The following is a 20,256-nucleotide window of genomic DNA, read 5'->3' on the forward strand; positions in this document are numbered from 1 at the left end:
GTTGAAATTAGCTACGGAAATCAAAACTGTTTTTTGTACCAGACTGTAAACATTTTAACATTGATGTCTATGGGGACTTACTCTGTTTGGAATCCAGCCTCAAGTGGTCTTTAGATGAACTGCAGTTTTTGGCAGTTTCACATCTGCCTCATTTTTCAGTCCTGCAGGTTGCCACATGGTTACCAGGCTGGAAAAACAGTTATGGAGTTAACCTGGCTCAATTGCCATGATAACTAGAGTAGTCTTGTCACGTAAGTAAGTCATTTTCTTTGTCTGTGATGAAAGCCAGAGATCATCCTGAACACGGGACACTGGCCCTTTAAAGGGACACAACCTGTGAAAGCAGATCATAAACTAATAAACTGACAGGTTCATCACCATCAGCATTCAGTCGTTCATCATGGAGTCTTAGCGGACCTGTTTTCTGACCCAGACGTTTGGTGCACCTGAACAAACAGACCACAGTGTGAGTTTATGATCCCAAAAATTACATTTAAATAAAGAAGAACATGTTGCCTGTGGCCACTTTGCATGAAGTCAAATGATACCGCGGTACAGTACGCTGTTCAAAACAAAGAGCTCTTTCAGCAGCCACAGGTCTAACGTCACACATTAAAATAAACAAAGAGCAGCAAACAGAGATGGATACAGTACAACATGGAAGCTCCTGTCAGGCATCATAGCGGCTAAGATGAATAGGCACATGGCCCAATACATAGTAATACCAGGGGAGCCAAGCACCAGCTACACCAGCTATATACTGTATATTTACGCACACACACTTTATGACATGTACTGCAGTCAGACTACTTTACAAAACCATCTTGGCCTTTCATCTGAAAATCTGAAGTCTGCAGCCAAAACCCTTGGCGTGATATTTGACAGTGACCTCACCTTTGAAAACAAATGACAAGTGTTGTTCAGTCCTCTTTCTATCAATAAAGGAGCATCTCCAAAATCAGGTTCTTTCTCTTGTGGCTCGATCTTGAGAAGGTCAGCCCTGGTCACCCATGGAGATTAGACGCATGCTCCTTAACATGTTAAGAATGCCAGTGTAAGCACCATAGCATGATGGTGTGAGCATTTAGCCCAATAACAAACTCCTCTTAATTCATGAATGAATAAGTTCTGTCATATCCTCTATCACTGCCTTAAAATGACTAACGATCATTCACTACAGATTGTGGTCAGTATTTGTCTGTCGCTGTGGTCCAACAAAATGTCGTCAAACATGTTTCTGAAAAAGGGGAACATCCCTGAACAAACACACCGCATCATCTCCATGAGCTTATGAATAATTAAATTCAAGTTTGTGCGTTGTCAAAGAATTGTTGTCTGGAGCCACTTTGCATGAAGTCAAATGATACGGAGGTACTGTACTCTGCTCAATTTAACAATGAGCCATTTCAGCAGCCGCCTGTCTCAAGTTACACATTAAGATAAACAAAGAGCAGCAAACAAAGATGGACACAGTTCTGCTCATTATGGCAGGTAAGTGTTTTATAACTGTTTATATTCTTTTCTGACAGTACACCGAGAAATCCTCGAGGCTACCAAGCTAACAAATGTCATGATGCACTATAATAATTGATGTACGGACTAATGCAGACTGAATACACACATTCTTCACACGGCTGGATAAAGACCGACAGTACCGAGGCCTCAGGTCTGACAGTTCTGCCACCATCACCATGTCGGCCACTTGCACTGAAATATTTCTGTTTCTCCAGACTTCATGTGTTTATATTATGTGCTTACAGAATCAGCAGTAAAACGTCTCGTGTGACGCTGATCTGATTTTATAACATTATTAGATCGTTAATACTGAAGCTTCAGTGTTAGAGCAAGTTTTAATTTCTTTATACACAGTTAGCTAGTTTAGTTCAGTGGGTACCAACCTAGGGGTTGGGTCCCTGCAAAGGGCCGCCAGATAAATCTGAGGGCTCATGAGATCATTCATCAACTTATTCTGATGCATACATTTGTAATGATTTATGGGACTTTAATCTTTGTTTGTTTGCGAAGTACTGGATAGTTGAAATGAAACAAAAGTTTAGAGGAGAAATGTCTTTTTGATAATAATCTGCTTTAATATAGGATGAAATAATGTTTACATTTGTCATGTTTTTAAGGTAAAATCTGAAAAAAAAACAACTGCAGTGTAAAATGTAATGGGGTAGAAGTATAAAGTTGGTTACATTCCACAACTGATGTTACTACAAAGACATGTCTGAATACACTCTGATGTGACGTGACAAAGTGAAGAGATATAAAAAGTTATCTGTAGTCTGAATCTGATCACTATGCATGTGTGTCACTACAGGGCTGTGTGCTGTCTCATCACATGCTGAACGTCAGTATCATTTTGTTTATGACCTGAAGACCTGGACTGAAGCACCAAGTTACTGCAGAGAGAATTACACAGACCTGGCTACTATCGACAACATGGAGGACGTGAACACCCTGATCTAGTCAATCAGTTGTTGACTAGAGATGATACACCTAATCAACAACTCTCTGTACTTCTGATCTGTAACGTCGACAGGAAGTGACCACCCTGAGACGGTGTATCATCTCTAGTCAACAACTCTCTGTGCTTCTGATCTGTAACGTTGACAGGAAGTGACCACCATGAGACGGTTTATCATCTCTAGTCAACAACTCTCTGTACTTCTGATCTGTAATGTTGACAGGAAGTGACCACCATGAGACGGTGTATCATCTCTAGTCAACAACTCTCTGTACTTCTGATCTGTAATGTTGACAGGAAGTGCTCACCATGAGATGGCGTATCATCTCTAGTCAACAACTCTCTGTACTTCTGATCTGTAACGTTGACAGGAAGTGACCACCATGAGACGGTGTATCATCTCTAGTCAACAACTCTCTGTACTTCTGATCTGTAACGTTGACAGGAAGTGACCACCATGAGACGGCGTATCATCTCTAGTCAACAACTCTCTGTACTTCTGATCTGTAACGTCGACAGGAAGTGACCACCATGAGACGGTGTATCATCTCTAGTCAACAACTCTCTGTACTTCTGATCTGTAACGTTGACAGGAAGTGACCACCATGAGACGGCGTATCATCTCTAGTCAACAACTCTCTGTACTTCTGATCTGTAACGTTGACAGGAAGTTGACAGCAGATTAATCTACTATTGCTCCACCTCGACCAAGTACCAGAGTCAAAAGCTGCTGTAACATTCATGCATGAGTAATAATGATCTCATAAATTATATAATAGTATGCAGGATGTATCATACCAAATGCTCTCAATGAGCCATTTCTCTGCATTGACTGTTTTTACTTTGATACTTAAAGTGCATTTTATGATTATAATTAAATACTTTTATTAATGTAGCATTTTCAATGCAGGACTTCGTTCGAAAGTATTTTAACAGTGTGGTGTTGGTACTTTTACTTATTACATTATCTTCCATAGACCATGTACAAAAACCATTCCTCTCACACAGAGAGAAGAGATGCATTGTACTAAATGTAGCCACAGGCTCGTTTCCAGTGAAGAAAGTAAAGGATTTGGATACTTCCTCTTTCTGCTGGTTTGACCAGTCCGACTTTATGCAAACACAAAATGATTTGAATGTTAGAAATGACTCAGAAGAGGAACTTGCTGAAAGCAGTGTCAACATCTACATGCCATTATGTATGTAACTAGAGGTGTATCAAAGAAGAAGCATAATAGTCATGTTGTTAAACGTTCTGTTTCACTATCTTTTAATGTTCAGCCATGTTGGCAGCGTGGCTCAATGGATGCCAGAGTTGGCCGGTCTTTGGTCCACACTGATATATCTCAGCAACTATTGGATGGTTTGCTGTGCTTTGGTATGAAATTCATGAACCTCAGAGGATGAACCCAACTGACTTTGGTGAATTCCTGACCTTCTCCTCTAGCGCCACCGTGGGGTTGGCCTTTGTGGTTCACACTGAAATATCTTGATAACAATACGATCACATGCCATGAATTTTACCACAGATATTCAAGGTTCCAGGAGGATACATTCAAACAACTAAGGTAATCCTCTAATCTCTTGAATCAGATATCTGCATGCAGAATCTGTAGGCAGCAGTACAAGATTTTGGCATCAGATACATTCTGGTTTCCATGTGCATTCCAAGCAGTGTTGACCAATCACGTTTTAGCAGGCTTTGGTTCGCTGCAAGTAAACAGTTCATCTGGAGAGTAAGGAGGCAGAAAGCATGGGCCGAAATGCTGTCTTGGAACCCTTCAGCTGATGTCTGACAATTAATATCTGTCAGCGTTTGATTAATCTGCATTCTGTTCTTACTGGTTTTAACAGACAGCATCACATCACCCCAATCCTGGCTTCCCTCCACTGGCTCCCTGTGCGTTTTAGAATTGATTTTGATATTTTACTGATCACTTTTAAAGCCCGTCTGAGTCTGCTCCCAAGTTACATAGCAGAAATGTGTACCTCATATGAGCCAGTGCACAGCCTTAGATCCTCGGGCAGGGCCCTCCTGGCCGTTCCAAAGTCGAGACTTAAATCTAAAGGCAACCGCGCTTTTTCCACCAGGACCCCTCGACTTTGGATCGACCTGCCTGAGGAGATAAGGCTTGCAGAATGAGTAACATCTTTTAAATCTCTTCTTAAAACCCATTTTTATAGACTTGCCTTTATGTGATGTCGTCTTTTCATTTATTCTTTTTATTTATTTCATTCTATTCCTTTTAATTGTTTATTCTTTGTTATTCTATTGTCATTATGCAATGTTGTCTTTTTATCCTTCTATTCTTTTGTTTCTAAGTATTTAGAAATAATAGTTTTATTGCCTTTATTGTTCTTACGTATCTCTTTTATCATTCTGTCTGTGTTTTGCTTTACTTCACCTCAATTTTAGCTTAATTTTGTCTTGCTTTTGTTTGCCCTCACTGTTTTGACTCTCTGGGCTCTAGTTTCCCGGCGCGGTGCAGGATGGCGAACCCTGCGCAGAGCTAGTTTCGAGCAGCGCAACCCAAGGTGCTCTCAGTTTCTTAGTTTGGCAGACAGAGGTGTGCTGAGATGGGTGTGGCGGCGCAGCAGGAGGAGGTGTCGACAGATCCAGCTTGGCGCAGTGACAGTTTCGTGCCAAAAGGCTTCGCCAAAGGTGCGCTAAAAGCTCGCCAGCTGAAACCAGGTCTACTGTCAGAGCAGGCGGAGCGCATCCGGTGTAAGCTGAAGTTTGGCTGACCGGCGGACAGTGCGCACGTCACCAAAACCTCACAGGCAGGTTTCCAGAATATCAGGCACATTAACAATGCAATAAATACCCAAAAAACATTATTCAATGCAACTATCTGCAATCAGCACATAAATGTATCTCTATACCGACTGTCCTGTCACATCTGATGTCAGATCAAAGGGGATTGGCACCGTTTGGCACGTTTGGCACGCGTAATGGAAACCCAACCTGATTTGATTAACACAGCTGCAAACGAACGAGTTCACATCCCTCTCAGCCAAGCACAAACAGCCACAGCATCAGATAGGGAGTATATATTCAGCATCTGTCATCTTAGAAAAGTCAAAAGAAAAGAAACAGAGTGAGACTGCGAGAGAGAAAGAGAGAGCGCACGCGCAGGAGAGAAAGGCAACATTGATTTGCAATTGTGGTGACCTCCTCCCAGGCTACCTTTGCATCATCAGCCCGTGGAGGTCTGCTCGCAGTTCCGTATATTCGGACACTGCGAGCTTGGACCTCCTGGACCAAAACATCAGTTTCCTCCTGGGAGAAGTTTGGCCGTCTGACGCTGCTGCTCTCTTCTGCCATGGCAAATTGAGTAAACTCTCATTACGCTTTCGCGTGGCGCATTTAAGGGCGAGGAGAGGGGCTCATTTGATTGGTGTGATGTGTGTAAAACCCACTCCACGCCTTCTCTCCTCCCTCTTTCCGACTTGCGCAGGTAGGAGGGACGGAGGTGGGAAAGAGGAGTAGCTGCACCAGGCGCACGGTGTGCCAAACTATAGGCCTCTGTTGCTATAGATATCCTGCGTTTGCTTTGTTTGTCAAAGCACTTTGTAAACTTTTGTTTTTAAAGGTGCTATATAAATAAAGTTATTATATTATTATTATTATTATTATTATTATTATGCACTCATTTACTCATTTTCTGTAACCACTTATCTTGTTAGGGGTCGCCATGGTGCTGGAGCCTATCCCAGCTGACACTGGGCGAGAGGCAGGGTACACCCTGGACAGGTCACCAGACTATCACAGGGCTGACACATAGAGACAGACAACCATTCACACTCACATTCACACCTACGGACAATTTAGAGTCACCGATTAACCTGCATGTCTTTGGACTGTGGGAGGAAGCTGGAGCACCTGGAGGAAACCCACGCTGACACAGGGAGGTCAGACTCTGCACAGAAGGACCCAGGGTTCGAATCCCCACCGTGGATTCATACTAGGAACCCTCTTTTATCATATATAGTAAAAAGGTGTTTTGCTTATTTTTTAAAAGATGTTTTTCATGTGAAGAAGGCCATGTTAAAGGTTGTTTCACCACGGGAGAAGCCAAGAAGTGAGATTCTGGTCTTAACTCAGTTTTGACAGAATATGTAGTTTGTAACACACTTTGTCTTTGTACAGCACAACACTCCTGCCAAATGTTTGAAAGTATGAAAAAGTGGATCCATTGTAGAATGAATCTTTATAATGTAATGGAAATGTCACTGCCTTTAAATGACTAATGATCATTCACTACAGAGTGTGGTCACTGTTTGTTTGTGGCTGTAGTCCAACAACATGGCAGGCCTGTCAGACATGTCTTTGAAAACAAGGAAAACGGCTGAGTTTATTGCCTATTATGTAAATAATTGTTGCGTCAGAACACTTTGCATGACCTTAAAATGATAGTGAGGTACTGTGAGGCGTTTGTGTTGAACATCAGGAGCTATTTCAACAGCTGCAAGTCTGAAGTCACGCATTCAACAAACTGAGAGCGAACAAGATGGACACAGTTCTTCTGCTCATCACAGCAGGTCAGTGTTTGTTTTATCAATGTTTATTCTTCTGTTACAGCACTTTGATATATCCCTGTGTGGTACACATTATGATGCCAGTTGGGGAAAACAAAAGTTTGATTTGTTTTTTTCTAAATGAAATAGACCAAGTAAACATAATTTAAAGACATTTTCAAGAAATATTATTATAGGCTTACACTTATGGGTACGTTACCTTAACGCAACACAGAACTGTGATAAGAAATGTTTTTAAAGTCTTACTGTTTAGAATTGTAATTAAATTGAATACAATACTAATGTCTGAACGTTTCCCTCAGACAACACTGTACCACTGTGGAACAGCCCATAGAAATGAATGCTTAGAGAGTGTAAACATGATTTATTAAACTATCATAACCCTCTTCTTAACAAAGTCAGTTATATTTCAGTGTTTGATTATATGTTTTACATTTGAATACATTTTTGAAGTCTGGTGCTCAAACACTAAAGGGCACCCCTTAAATTACACACAGCAGCACATCTTTTACTCATTTATTGAGACTATTTATTTCAATATCCTCACAGTCATACAGTCAGACATGTTCGTCTGAACATGGGTGGGGACACATACTAAGTGAGGGGGTGTGGGCCCTTTTCAGCATCAAACACTTAATTTCCTTTTTTCTGGAGAAGTTTTCTGCATCAATTTATGACGCAAATGCCTTGATGCTGCTCTGACACACAGACACACTCTGAGGACAATTTCTTAGATTTCAGTGCTGAGGAGGAGGAAGAGTGTTCTGGGGGGGGAGTTTGGTTTATTGACATTTAATTTAGCCTCTTACAAACATATTTCTATTCTACATTTCTTTTGTTACCTACCCATCAGAACCCTTTAACTTAACCTGTGGTCCGGTTCACGTTTGCTATATTCACTGTTGGTTCATAAAATTAAAATCACATTTTTTAGATATAATCCACCGCCTTAAAATTTGTAATTTACGTGTTAACTAATGTAACAACAACCTGCTTAGGGACGACAGATTGAAATTAGCTGTGGGCTACAATCTGGCATTTTTACATGTACTACTGTACTATGTTCATTAATATGTACTGTCCCTACCTTTAATAAATAAATTGTAATTGTAAAATATTCCGAAGGAATCGCATCGTGCAGTGGCTGCAGCTCTTTGCACACACAGTGTTCCTGCAGCACCAAACCACATGTCAGATTTCTTTTAAAAAAAATTATCAGTGCCGTGATGTGAGAGACACAAACATTATTTTAAGTTAAGTTTTGGGTTATGAAGACGTGGAAGAAGGAAAGCAGTTGAGCGTCTGTCTCCACTCGCACCAGACTGTCAGTGAACCTGAATCTGCCAGAAAGTTGGAGGGACACGGTGTGATTGTGCGCCAGACTGGCTTACTTGTTGTTAAGCTCAATAGTGGGTTATTGCCTACGTTAGTCAGGCTGTATTTAGATGTTTTTATCGTTGTTTTATTTCACAACAGTGACATGCTGAGGCTCATGGCGAACACTGAAATGTAACAAAAGTAAAGAGATATAAAAAGTTATCTGTAGTCTGAATCTGATCACTATGCATGTGTGTCACTACAGGGCTGTGTGCTGTCTCATCACATGCTGAACGTCAGTACCATGTTGTTTATGACCTGAAGAACTGGACTGAAGCACAAAGTTACTGCAGAGAGAAATACACAGACCTGGCTACTGTCGACAACATGGAGGACGTGATGACCCTGATCAACATGACAGATACAAGCAAACTGACTGACACAGTATGTTACAGCTATTTGAGTTCACTTTTCTCTGCCTTTCATTTCAAAGTCATTTTGATAAGTGTGTCAGTGACAGGTGGTTTGAAAGTATTCAAATCTGATCCTACATAGTAACTATAGTAAATATCTCCTGTAAAATGTAGTAGAGTAGAAGTATAAAGTGTTTTTAGTATAAACTTCCCTCATGGTGTTTGAGCAGACAGTGGGTGTTTCTCAAAGTCAGGGAAGGATCCTCAAACAGCCGAATTTCAAGGACGCTACGTCATCAACCCCGCTGAAGGACTGTTCCAATGTCAAGGATCCTTCTGAAGTTCACTGAGTCCTTCTTTCTTGCATGTGTTTATCCTGAGCAGGTATAAAATCCCCACAATGCTTTGCAAAGGATTCGCTGGAGGTGAAGGCGGGGCCTCTTTGATGAAACCTGCGCCAGCAGAGCTCGACAGGATTTAGATAAATATGTCATTTATTTGGATTAATATCTTCAGGAGTTTTTATCATACAAGCGTGAAAAGAAAATATTGACAGAAACCTCCTAATTTACACTTTCCAATGTAATGAGATTTTTATAATAACATGATTTAGATAAAACATGAAAGTTTTTAAAAGAATTATTTACAGCAGAGATGGAGCGCTAAGTGTCCACCTCCCCTCTTCTATTCACATGATAACGACATGATAACTGCTCTCATTCTGTCAGCTTCAGTTGGAGTGTGTTTTTTGGGGCAATGGCGGTGACAACGGCCACAGTAAAGACACTGGAATATCCTGCAGGTCAAAGCATCACTCATTTGTTTTGAGGTGAACATATTCCAAAAGGTTACACAGCAGTATCATGTACAGGCAGCAGGTCAGCTCTTTCATATCAAATCTGTTCATATTACTGTAGCGGAGTGTGTGGTGACACACACATAAAATATGGAACACTTTGGAATCACAGTGTGATTCTGTGTGTGAGTCTGTGTTCATACTGTAAATGATCATTCAGAACTTTTGTCAGCTGTTGTCTTTACTTCATTACTCCACTTAGGTGGAATTTATATTTCTGCATTGAATCGACGCCGTAGCGATGGCGTAGGCTCTGCGTCGACATGGAGCCTACGCCATCGCCTGACGTACACCTCCCCAGAAATGTTACTACACACCACAGGACGCAGACCTCCTGTCTATTTCTGTAAAGTGAAACCATTTCCCTCAGTTTACTTTAATTTCACAGCAAAGAAACAACAAATGAATAAATTAGCATTTTAAGTCCTGTGTGTGATTTATCCTGGCTTCATATGTGCAGAGGAGATTTTCAGCTCGCCGCTATGCTAATTTATACAATGTAAAATGCCACAGGCTTGTGCTAATAATGTTAACATGTATTGTGGGAAAATGTTTCCAGATAAAGACAAGTGTTTGTCTGTGAATGCTGCGAGTTATAGTGAAGCTGATTTGTGTTCTTGTGTTTGAAATCGTTTCATGACTTTACAGCACTGCACAGAAACCTCCGCCGCCAACTAGTGTTTTGAAGGTGTAACTGCAGAGTGACACAGACACACCTCCGCACAAGTATAAATCCCTCTTTACTCTTCAGTATGATCCAGAAATATATTCTCCCTAAAAGTTGCGTGACTCTGAAAATACTGCTACATTTATTAAAATGGTACAACAACATTAGAGAGTGCCAAAATAATCACAGTACCCAGAAACCTCTCAGTCTGCTGAGGGTTAGTGACAAACACCTGGGGACACTTGTTAGCCTGTTTCAATGTGTGTCCACTGAATGCTAGGAAGGACTCTTGCCTTGCCTGTGGAGGATCCCTCCTTGGAAGGACTCATCCTACCAACAAAGGATCCTTGACTTTGAGAAACACCCACCATTTCCCTGTTGAGCTCAAAATGTAACAATCAGCATATAATGTACGAAAATCCTGAGTGCTTAAAGGGCCACTGTGTAAAATGGGTTGAAAACCGTTGAAAACAGTGACATCAGTGGTCAAATTCTAGATTGCAGGGCTCACTCGCTCGCCCCTCCCGTCGAGTAAATGACGGTGGCCTCGTAGGGACAAACAGCCTTGTGCAGACACAAGTTTTTCAGGAGTAGGTCTATCTAGCGATGAGTTGAATGTTTATTTAGAAATCTAAACTATGTTACGATATTGTAATGAATCACTCACAAGCAGGAGACCAGAGGAGCGTTCGGGAAAAAGGCCCGTTTATTTGAGCACTCCAGAAACTCCGGTAACACTCCAGGGGGTAAAAGACTCCGTCCCAAACTCTGACTCTTCTAGCGTAACAGACACACCGCTGAGCGGACGAGAAGAGAGGCTGAATCCTCCGCTCCCATTTTGCTGCACAGAATGGGATTCGGTGCTACTGCTACCATCGTTGGGGAGATATATCATCAGGAGGAAAAGCGCCGCAGAGAGTGCATCACAAGGAGTGAAGTTGCGTCTTCTTTTCCTCGCAGATCACGGTTCGGGTTCATTCTCTCCTGTTGCGTGGTAAGTGTGGTCCATTCGCAAACTTTATAACTAAAAAAACTTTTCACTACTCTCTATCGACGAACTACTAACACTCTGCTGTTTCCTCCTCCTTCTTCCTTCCGCTGTCTTCGTTGGTTTATTTATACATGCGAAACATGTTCTCTGGCTGGCTGGATTGTCCGCTCGGTCTGCCGTACATACATGGCAGCGCAAGATGGCGACCTCTCTAAAGCAAGCCCCTTGCTTTAGAGAGGCCGCCATCTTGAGAGGAGAGCCATATATATATATGTATATATATATATATATATATATATATATATATATGTATACAGTACAGGCCAAAAGTTTGGACACACCTTCTCATTCAATGCGTTTTCTTTATTTTCATGACTATTTACATTGTAGATTCTCACTGAAGGCATCAAAACTATGAATGAACACATGTGGAGTTATGTACTTAAAAAGGTGAAATAACTGAAAACATGTTTTATATTCTAGTTTCTTCAAAATAGCCACCCTTTGCTCTGATTACTGCTTTGCACACTCTTGGCATTCTCTCCATGAGCTTCAAGAGGTAGTCACCTGAAATGGTTTTCCAACAGTCTTGAAGGAGTTCCCAGAGGTGTTTAGCACTTGTTGGCCCCTTTGCCTTCACTCTGCGGTCCAGCTCACCCCAAACCATCTCCATTGGGTTCAGGTCCGGTGACTGTGGAGGCCAGGTCATCTGCCGCAGCACTCCATCACTCTCCTTCTTGGTCAAATAGCCCTTACACAGCCTGGAGGTGTGTTTGGGGTCATTGTCCTGTTGAAAAATAAATGATCGTCCAACTAAACGCAAACCGGATGGGATGGCATGTCGCTGCAGGATGCTGTGGTAGCCATGCTGGTTCAGTGTGCCTTCAATTTTGAATAAATCCCCAACAGTGTCACCAGCAAAACACCCCACACCATCACACCTCCTCCTCCATGCTTCACAGTGGGAACCAGGCATGTGGAATCCATCCGTTCACCTTTTCTGCGTCTCACAAAGACACGGCGGTTGGAACCAAAGATCTCAAATTTGGACTCATCAGACCAAAGCACAGATTTCCACTGGTCTAATGTCCATACCTTGTGTTTCTTGGCCCAAACAAATCTCTTCTGCTTGTTGCCTCTCCTTAGCAGTGGTTTCCTAGCAGCTATTTGACCATGAAGGCCTGATTCGCGCAGTCTCCTCTTAACAGTTGTTCTAGAGATGGGTCTGCTGCTAGAACTCTGTGTGGCATTCATCTGGTCTCTGATCTGAGCTGCTGTTAACTTGCGATTTCTGAGGCTGGTGACTCGGATGAACTTATCCTCAGAAGCAGAGGTGACTCTTGGTCTTCCTTTCCTGGGTCGGTCCTCATGTGTGCCAGTTTGGTTGTAGCGCTTGATGGTTTTTGCGACTCCACTTGGGGACACATTTAAAGTTTTTGCAATTTTCCGGACTGACTGACCTTCATTTCTTAAAGTAATGATGGCCACTCGTTTTTCTTTAGTTAGCTGATTGGTTCTTGCCATAATATGAATTTTAACAGTTGTCCAATAGGGCTGTCGGCTGTGTATTAACCTGACTTCTGCACAACACAACTGATGGTCCCAACCCCATTGATAAAGCAAGAAATTCCACTAATTAACCCTGATAAGGCACACCTGTGAAGTGGAAACCATTTCAGGTGACTACCTCTTGAAGCTCATGGAGAGAATGCCAAGAGTGTGCAAAGCAGTAATCAGAGCAAAGGGTGGCTATTTTGAAGAAACTAGAATATAAAACATGTTTTCAGTTATTTCACCTTTTTTTGTTAAGTACATAACTCCACATGTGTTCATTCATAGTTTTGATGCCTTCAGTGAGAATCTACAATGTAAATAGTCATGAAAATAAAGAAAACGCATTGAATGAGAAGGTGTGTCCAAACTTTTGGCCTGTACTGTATATGTATGTAAAAGCATAATTATAAGGCTACGAAAACCAAACGAATTTTATTTTATAGCGATTATACACTTATATAAACATATTAATGGGTAGAATATTCTTGAATAATGTACCTGTAATTAGTTCAGTGTATGGTGTAATAATTTAAAAAAAAACAAAGAGTACTCTCCTTGTTTTCTTAGAGCAAAGAAACTCTTCTAATTTCATATGACACCAGTGTTATTACAAAACTGTTATCATGTTATGTGCTAATGTTTTTCTTACATTATGTGCTGATTATTACATTTAAATCATTTCATTATGGGCTGTTATTATATTTCAAGTTGCTACAACATCACTTACACTGAAAGTCCAATATGAGGGGATCTCTTAATGTCCAGTATGAACAGCAGGAATGATTACAGGAGGCAAAACTTGTTTCACTGTTCATATGAGCTCCTGAATGTTGTTTGAAGACAGACTTCAATTTTGTGAACCTGTCCTTTAAGAGTTTTACACATTGAATCTCTCAGCTGTAAAATCCTGTAATAAAGTGGTGGAGGATCAGACTGACAGGCAGCATCAAGACTGTTAATGGCAAGTTTATGTAAAAATGTTGCCTTGAACAAAAGCTAGAGCGAGCTCTAATTCTTTATCTCACTGTCAAATATTAGTATGAAGAAACCTGGATTGGACTGTACAGAGACACGTACAGCTGGAGGTGGTCACTGTCAGACACAACTTTCTACAAACACGGGGAGACAGAGTTCAGACGATGGAGGGCTGGAGAACCAAGCAATATTAACAGTGCAGCACACTGCACAGCGATGGATGAGGATGGACTATGGAACAGCCTCCTGTGTAGTAACAGCCTTAAGGTCGTCTGCTCATATGTCAGAGGTGAGAATATGAACTAGTGAAGTTTTCCTTCTCTGCTTCTCTTTGCCTCTTTGTTTTCATTATTTGGGCCTCTGTAGTATCAGTCAATCCATCAAACCAACTTTATTTGTAGCACCTTTCATACAGGTGAGAGCAGTTCAAAGTGCTTTAAAGGTGACTGACAGGCTGAGAATAAGACAGAACAAATGGAAACAGTAAAACAGCTCAGTGTGTCTCCTGATGACATCACAGAGGGCTGATATGGACAGACTGCACACTTGTATGTTCACGTGAACACAGTGTGTGTGTGTGTGTGTGTGTGTGTGTGTGTGTGTGTGTGTGTGTGTGTGTAATAACGACAAAAATATCCGTATTTAAAAAACAATATATTGTATGTGTCTATTTTTGGTGATTTTAAGGACGTTTTTATGAATGTAGAGAGATGGTTCAGAAATACTGTTATTAATGTATTTTATTTGTTAAGATGATAATGTTTTACTTTGTTATTATTACATATTCATTAGTTTATCAATATTATATAATGGTTTGAAAAGTACCACAGAGAGGCATGGATGGGAGGCTGTATGTTACGGTGCCTCTACACAGCGCCTCACTGTGCTCTATTTTCAGGGTCGGATGTGACATTTATCCTCATCAACAAATCCATGACATGGACTGAGGCCCAGAGCCACTGCAGAGTAAACTACACAGACCTGACCAGTGTGAGGAACATGACAGAGAACCAGAAGGTACAGGAGCTGATACCTGCAGGAGAACGTGTCTGGATCGGCCTCTTCAGAGACTCCTGGAAGTGGTCGGATGGAAGTAGCTCCTCATTTAGGCCCTGGGTACAGTGGGAACCTGATAACAAAGGAGGGACTGAGCATTGTGTGGTTCACATGTTCATCTACTCTGGACAATGGGGGGACTTGTCCTGTGGTATCAGGAGAGCGTTCATTTGCTACAGCACACGTGAGTTCTTTACCTGGGGGTAAAAACTATCTGTGAGGCGGGAGGTTGGAGCTCTGATGCTCTGCAGATGCTTCCCTGAGTGAAGATAAGAGAAAAGGCTGTGTGCTGGGTGACTCGTGTCCTTTAAAATACAAAGTGCTTTCTTCCTCCAGCAGGTGGTGTACATGTCCTGTATCTGATGTAATGGTGATCCTATGATTATTGACGCTATTTTCACCATCCTCATCAGGTGTTTATGATCCTGTGCTGTTATGCTGCCAAACCATACCAGTATGCATCCAGTCAAGGTGCTTCCTATTTTGGACTGGTAGAAGTAGATGAGGGTTTTTGTTGACATGCTGTGTTTCCTCACACACCTCAGAAAGTCAAGTCTCTGTTTTGATGACACACCTGGTGTTCAGAGACCTGGAGAGGGAGCTGGTGATCTGGATGCCTAAGAACTTGAAGCTGTTAACAATTTCAACAGGGGTGTTGTTTATGTCAACAGGTGGCTGAACAGTTTTCATTTTTCTGAAGTCAGTGATGAGCTCTTTTGTTTTCTCAGCGTTAAAGGACAGATTGTTGTTGTGATCAAGTCCCGGACAATAAATTTTAACCCTCATGATGCTGATCATTTTTATGGAGTTGTTTGTAAAGTGAGCAGCAGTGGTGATCAGCTGCAGATGATCAGTTTGTGTCGACTTAATGCTGAAAACATGCAACAGATGGAGGATGTAACTACCACATTTTCCCTGTTAGTGTTTCAACTGATGAAATTCTCAAATGTTTCCACAGCTACGACAAAACAAGTGATCAGACTGAAGTTTCACACACAGGACTCCTCTCTGGATCCGAATGACCCTGCTGTGATGGAGGACACCTCGAAGAAGGTAAATCATGTTTTCTAATTTGATTCAAAACCAATCAATTGACTCTAAAAGCAAATAAAAAAATACAACTTTATTGATCCCCAGAGAGGAAATCCACATTGCAGCAGTACAAGAAACAGACTGAGGAGGAAACAGATAAAGAGCTATTTAAAATCATAAATACAGTAAAATAAGAAGATTTAATAAATGACATTCAGAAGCTATATACATGATATACATTACAATACTTTGGTCACATACAGGACATGACTTGAGCATTGTGCCAATCCATATGTGCAGAAGTAAAGAGTGTGTTAGTATGTTATATATGAAGCAGAGTGCTCCTAAAATAGAGCTTCCAGATGAGTCCAATATAAATAAGAATGCAGAATGTAATCTGTGTATGTGAGTGATGAGAATGATGAGGAGTTTTGTGTCTCAGCTCAAACAGAAGCTGAAGGACCAGGGGCTGGGTGACAACATCAAACTGAGCTGGAGGAAGCAGCCAGATGGAAAAGTCTTCCACAAGGAAGAGAAGAAGAAGAAGAAGACCAAAAAGGATGAGCTTTAAGGCTGAATTGTTGTGTTTGGTTTCATCAGAGAAAAGTGCATTTCTTTCCTTAAAGTCTTCATGTAATGGGTCAGAATAGATCTGCAACAATTAGCTGATTAATCCATCAGTCGCAACTATTTCAACAATCACTTTATCCTTTTAGTCATTTTGTTAGCTGGTTCCAGCTTCTCAAATATAAGACTTGATGATTTTCTTTGTCATAAATTATCACAAATTCAATATCTTAAACTGTTGGTCAATTATAACAAGACATTAGTCTTTATGTGTTTGGGCTGTTGGAAATTATTTCAGCCTTTTTCACTATTTCCTGACATTTTTCACTTCAAATACTGTGAGATAAAATAAGTTAAGATACTTTATAATAAGATTTGACTCAAGGAAACAAAAACAAACACCTTTAAAAAAGATGAGCTCTGATGTTTTGCGATATCTTTAAAATGTATTTTTTCTCTTTAGGATGGCACAGTGGTGCAGCGGTTAGCATTGTTGCCTCACAGCAAGAGGGTTCCTGGTTTGAACCCTGGGGTGGGGGAGCCCTCTGTGCATGTTCTCCCTGTCTGTCTCTATGCGTCAGCCCTGTGATAGTCTGGTGACCTGTCCAAACATTGACAAACATATTTCTCTTATTTGTGGCATTTTATACATATAATAGTTTTAGATAAGGTAGTACACGATATGATTTTGTAAATATTAAGATACTATCAGATGAGATAAAATAGGATTCAACTGAAGGCAACTCCAATGAAAAAAAACACCTTAAAAAAGAGCCTTTAATGTTTTGTTAAATCCTTTAAAATGTATTTTTATGAGGAAAAATGTCTTAATTTGAGAATAATGTTGCATCCAGAAATGTGTTGTTGTCTCCCTGTGATGTGTCAAACATATACAAACAAGTTATAGAGAAAATAATGATATGTATTATTCTCATGCTGTCACCTTATCATGGATGCAACCTTTAAGCATTTTCCCCAAAAGTTACCAAAGTCACTTTTAATGTTACTGTAACGTCTTCTTTGTTGGTTTCAGCTTCTCAGATATAAAGATGTGATGTTTTTCTTTGTCATATATAAACTTAATATCTTAAGCTGTTGGTTGATTAAAATAAGACATCAGAATTTATCTGCTTGTGTTGTGGTAAATTAACCTGTTCAGATTCCCTGTCTATTCCAATGGATGTCACTTTTCTAGGATGTGTAGATCTATGATTACTGTCATGTGACTCCACCCAAGTTCACAGACTCATTTGATTGGATGTCTATAAACCAAAGTGTGTCTCATCTAAAGTGGACTGCACTAGAGCCACGCCCCCTTTTTGAACAAGCATGGCCGACTGTGAAGCAAGGAGGAAGTGCGAGGGACGCTTCAGTCTATTAATCATATTGTTAAAGTTCATAATTGGTGTTTAACTGTGTTTATAGTAAACATGAGATGTTATATTAACATACATGTCAAAAATCATAGAAAAGATTTTCAGCTTTTACTCCGAATTTCTTATTTTAAATATCCGTCCATTGGAATGGAGGGTGGATCTGAACGTCTCTAATGATACAGTCAGCGTATGATGCATCCTGTTGATTATGTACACACTTTTCATCTCAGGAGGTTTTATTTATTTTCATTTCACAGATAAGAAACAATAAATTGTGAAGACAATAAAGCCTCCACAAATTGGCATTTGAAGTCTTGTGTGATTTATTCTGGCTTCATATGAGTAGAGGAAAAGTCCACTAGCTGCTAGGCTAATTTATACAATGTAAAATGCCAAAGCTTGTGCTAATTATATTAGCATGTTGTATTTGTGGGGAAAATGTGTCCAGATAAAGACAAGTGTTTGTCTGTGAATGCTGCGAGTTATAGTGAAGCTGATTTGTGTTTGAAATTGTCTCTATTAAGCATTTTAATGTGTGTTTAATGTGTGTTTAATGTGTGTTTTGAATCAACTGAACTTTACAGCACTTCACAGAAATCGACTAGTGTTTTGGAGGTGTAACTGCAGAGTGACACAGCAAGTGACGTAACAAGCATTTTTTACTCGTGGCATTCAATTGAACAAACAACAAGGCAAATCACTTTCTGTGTGATCGGGGCCTAACGACAACAAATGAAAGAGTTCCATCATTTCATGTTTTAATGATTTTTAACACTTGGATTTTCTGGATATTCTCCCACATCAGAATGAAGACGCTCAAACCATCAGAGCACCAAAACCGTTCACAAGATTCCCAGATTTCCCCAGGTGAAGTTTTGCAAAAAGAAGAGCAGGTTTAAATGACAGGTTTTCTGAAGGCAGTTTGGTGCAGAGGCTTTTAAGTTGGAAGAAACAAATCAGTGCCTGGACGGTGTTCAGGGTCAAAAGCTCGGCATCTTTAAATGTTTTACTGAGTGAACTCATCAACATCAACATTGTGTGCTGGGAGTGAATATTTAAGCGCATTGTGACGTATGGCCTACAGTGCAAAATGTACGCAGCTTTAAGACAGTTGACGTACAATAGAGCCTACTCTCTAAAAATCTGTTCAGATCAAACTACAAACTTCTGTACCTGTTTCCATCTGATGTGTAATCAACTAGTAATGTGTCATATACGCAAACAAATCTTTTTGTCTTATTTACTGTCACACACAATATCCACAGGCCACATTATGCACTGCAGACCCCACGCCACATCTACCAGAAGCCCCTCATACACTGTAACCATCACTTCCCAAACCTTTGTTTTAATTCAGTTTTAATCACAACTGAGACTGTATGATTGTTATTAACAAACATGGCCTGGATCAATCTTTTGAATCAGTCCAGTAGCTCTGGTGGAGGCAGGTTGTCATGTGGCTTGCAGAGGAAGCAGCAACAGTCGGCAGGCCAGAGCAGTTTAAATAGGACGCTCTGAATGAGATCTGCCAACTGGTTGAACTCTGCCTGACGAAGGTTGTAATGACCGAAACGTAGCTGCCTTGTCCCATTAAATGTTTTGCAAGTTTGACAACAGTGTGCGGAATCTTTTTTCTTTCTTGACCTGCTGAAGTTTTTCCTATACGCACCTGTTCAGGAGACTCTTCAAAGGTGTGCATGAGTCAGGGTTTTTTTTAACTTTTTTTCCAACTGGTTGAATAGAAAGGAGCCATGTGATCTATCAGCTGATCCATCAGCTGTGAGGCTTCATGCCTCTGAAGCCCCTTCCCTGTTTCTGAGGTTGTGTCCAGATGGTTTTCCAAAAGAAAAAAAAAAAGTCTATTCAAGATTTTATTGTAAAAAAAAAAAAAAAAACAACAACGAAAAAAACATTTGTTTATTATTTATTTATATTATAATCATATATATTGAAATGGTCTATGTTGGGGGAAAAAAAACTCTCAAGCTGCACATTGTCCTGCTTGGTATTTAACTGGCTATATGAAGCGTCAGTCATAGACACAACCACTTGCTATTGGCTGGATTTCTCCCCACATAAAGAGGGGCGGGGCCTTCCTTAGAACCCATGCTCTCATTGGCTATTGTAGGCTGCGGGCAGGGCATGAAAGCTCCCTTTGGGTCACATGAGGTGTCAATTAAAAGGTCAGAGTGCAGCGGCCATTTTGGAGAGATTAGAGCATTTGAAAGGATGCAGTGGGAGTCCATGGCTTTTCATGAATTTAATAATGTGTTTGGACTGAATAACTTACTGGGTTTGGATCATCTGGACCTTTGCTAACGTTTGAGGACCATTTTTGTCAGACTGTTATCGTTAGGTGGATTAAACCAAGGCTTCATAGGTGAGTTGTAACCTAAATGTTTGTTGTTTGTCCTCATATGAGGACGTCACATTTTGGGTTTAC

The 20,256-nt window shown here is 40.6% G+C and overlaps 1 protein-coding gene across 1 annotated transcript; it reads left to right on the forward strand.

Moving 5' to 3' along the window:
- Positions 1–6,874: 6,874 nt before the first annotated feature.
- Positions 6,875–17,563, forward strand: LOC125892272 (macrophage mannose receptor 1-like). Its single transcript, XM_049582194.1, has 6 exons — positions 6,875–7,012; positions 8,592–8,770; positions 13,846–14,071; positions 14,681–15,022; positions 15,797–15,891; positions 16,313–17,563. The coding sequence occupies exons 1-6, from the start codon at positions 6,982–6,984 to the stop codon at positions 16,439–16,441; spliced, it is 1,002 nt and encodes a 333-aa protein (XP_049438151.1). The 5' UTR covers positions 6,875–6,981; the 3' UTR covers positions 16,442–17,563.
- Positions 17,564–20,256: the final 2,693 nt, after the last annotated feature.

The sequence above is a fragment of the Epinephelus fuscoguttatus genome, linkage group LG7 (assembly GCF_011397635.1).
Source record: "Epinephelus fuscoguttatus linkage group LG7, E.fuscoguttatus.final_Chr_v1".
NCBI lineage: Eukaryota > Metazoa > Chordata > Actinopteri > Perciformes > Serranidae > Epinephelus > Epinephelus fuscoguttatus.

What these genes read in the sequence shown, in the direction of transcription:
- LOC125892272 (XM_049582194.1), top strand. Translation starts at nt 6,982, where the DNA reads ATGGACACAGTTCTTCTGCTCATCACAGCAG. An exon ending in TCTTCTGCTCATCACAGCAG is followed by an intron (nt 7,013 to 8,591) that starts GTCAGTGTTTGT and finishes GTGTCACTACAG; the next exon opens with GGCTGTGTGCTGTCTCATCA. An exon ending in TGGAGGACACCTCGAAGAAG is followed by an intron (nt 15,892 to 16,312) that starts GTAAATCATGTT and finishes TTTGTGTCTCAG; the next exon opens with CTCAAACAGAAGCTGAAGGA.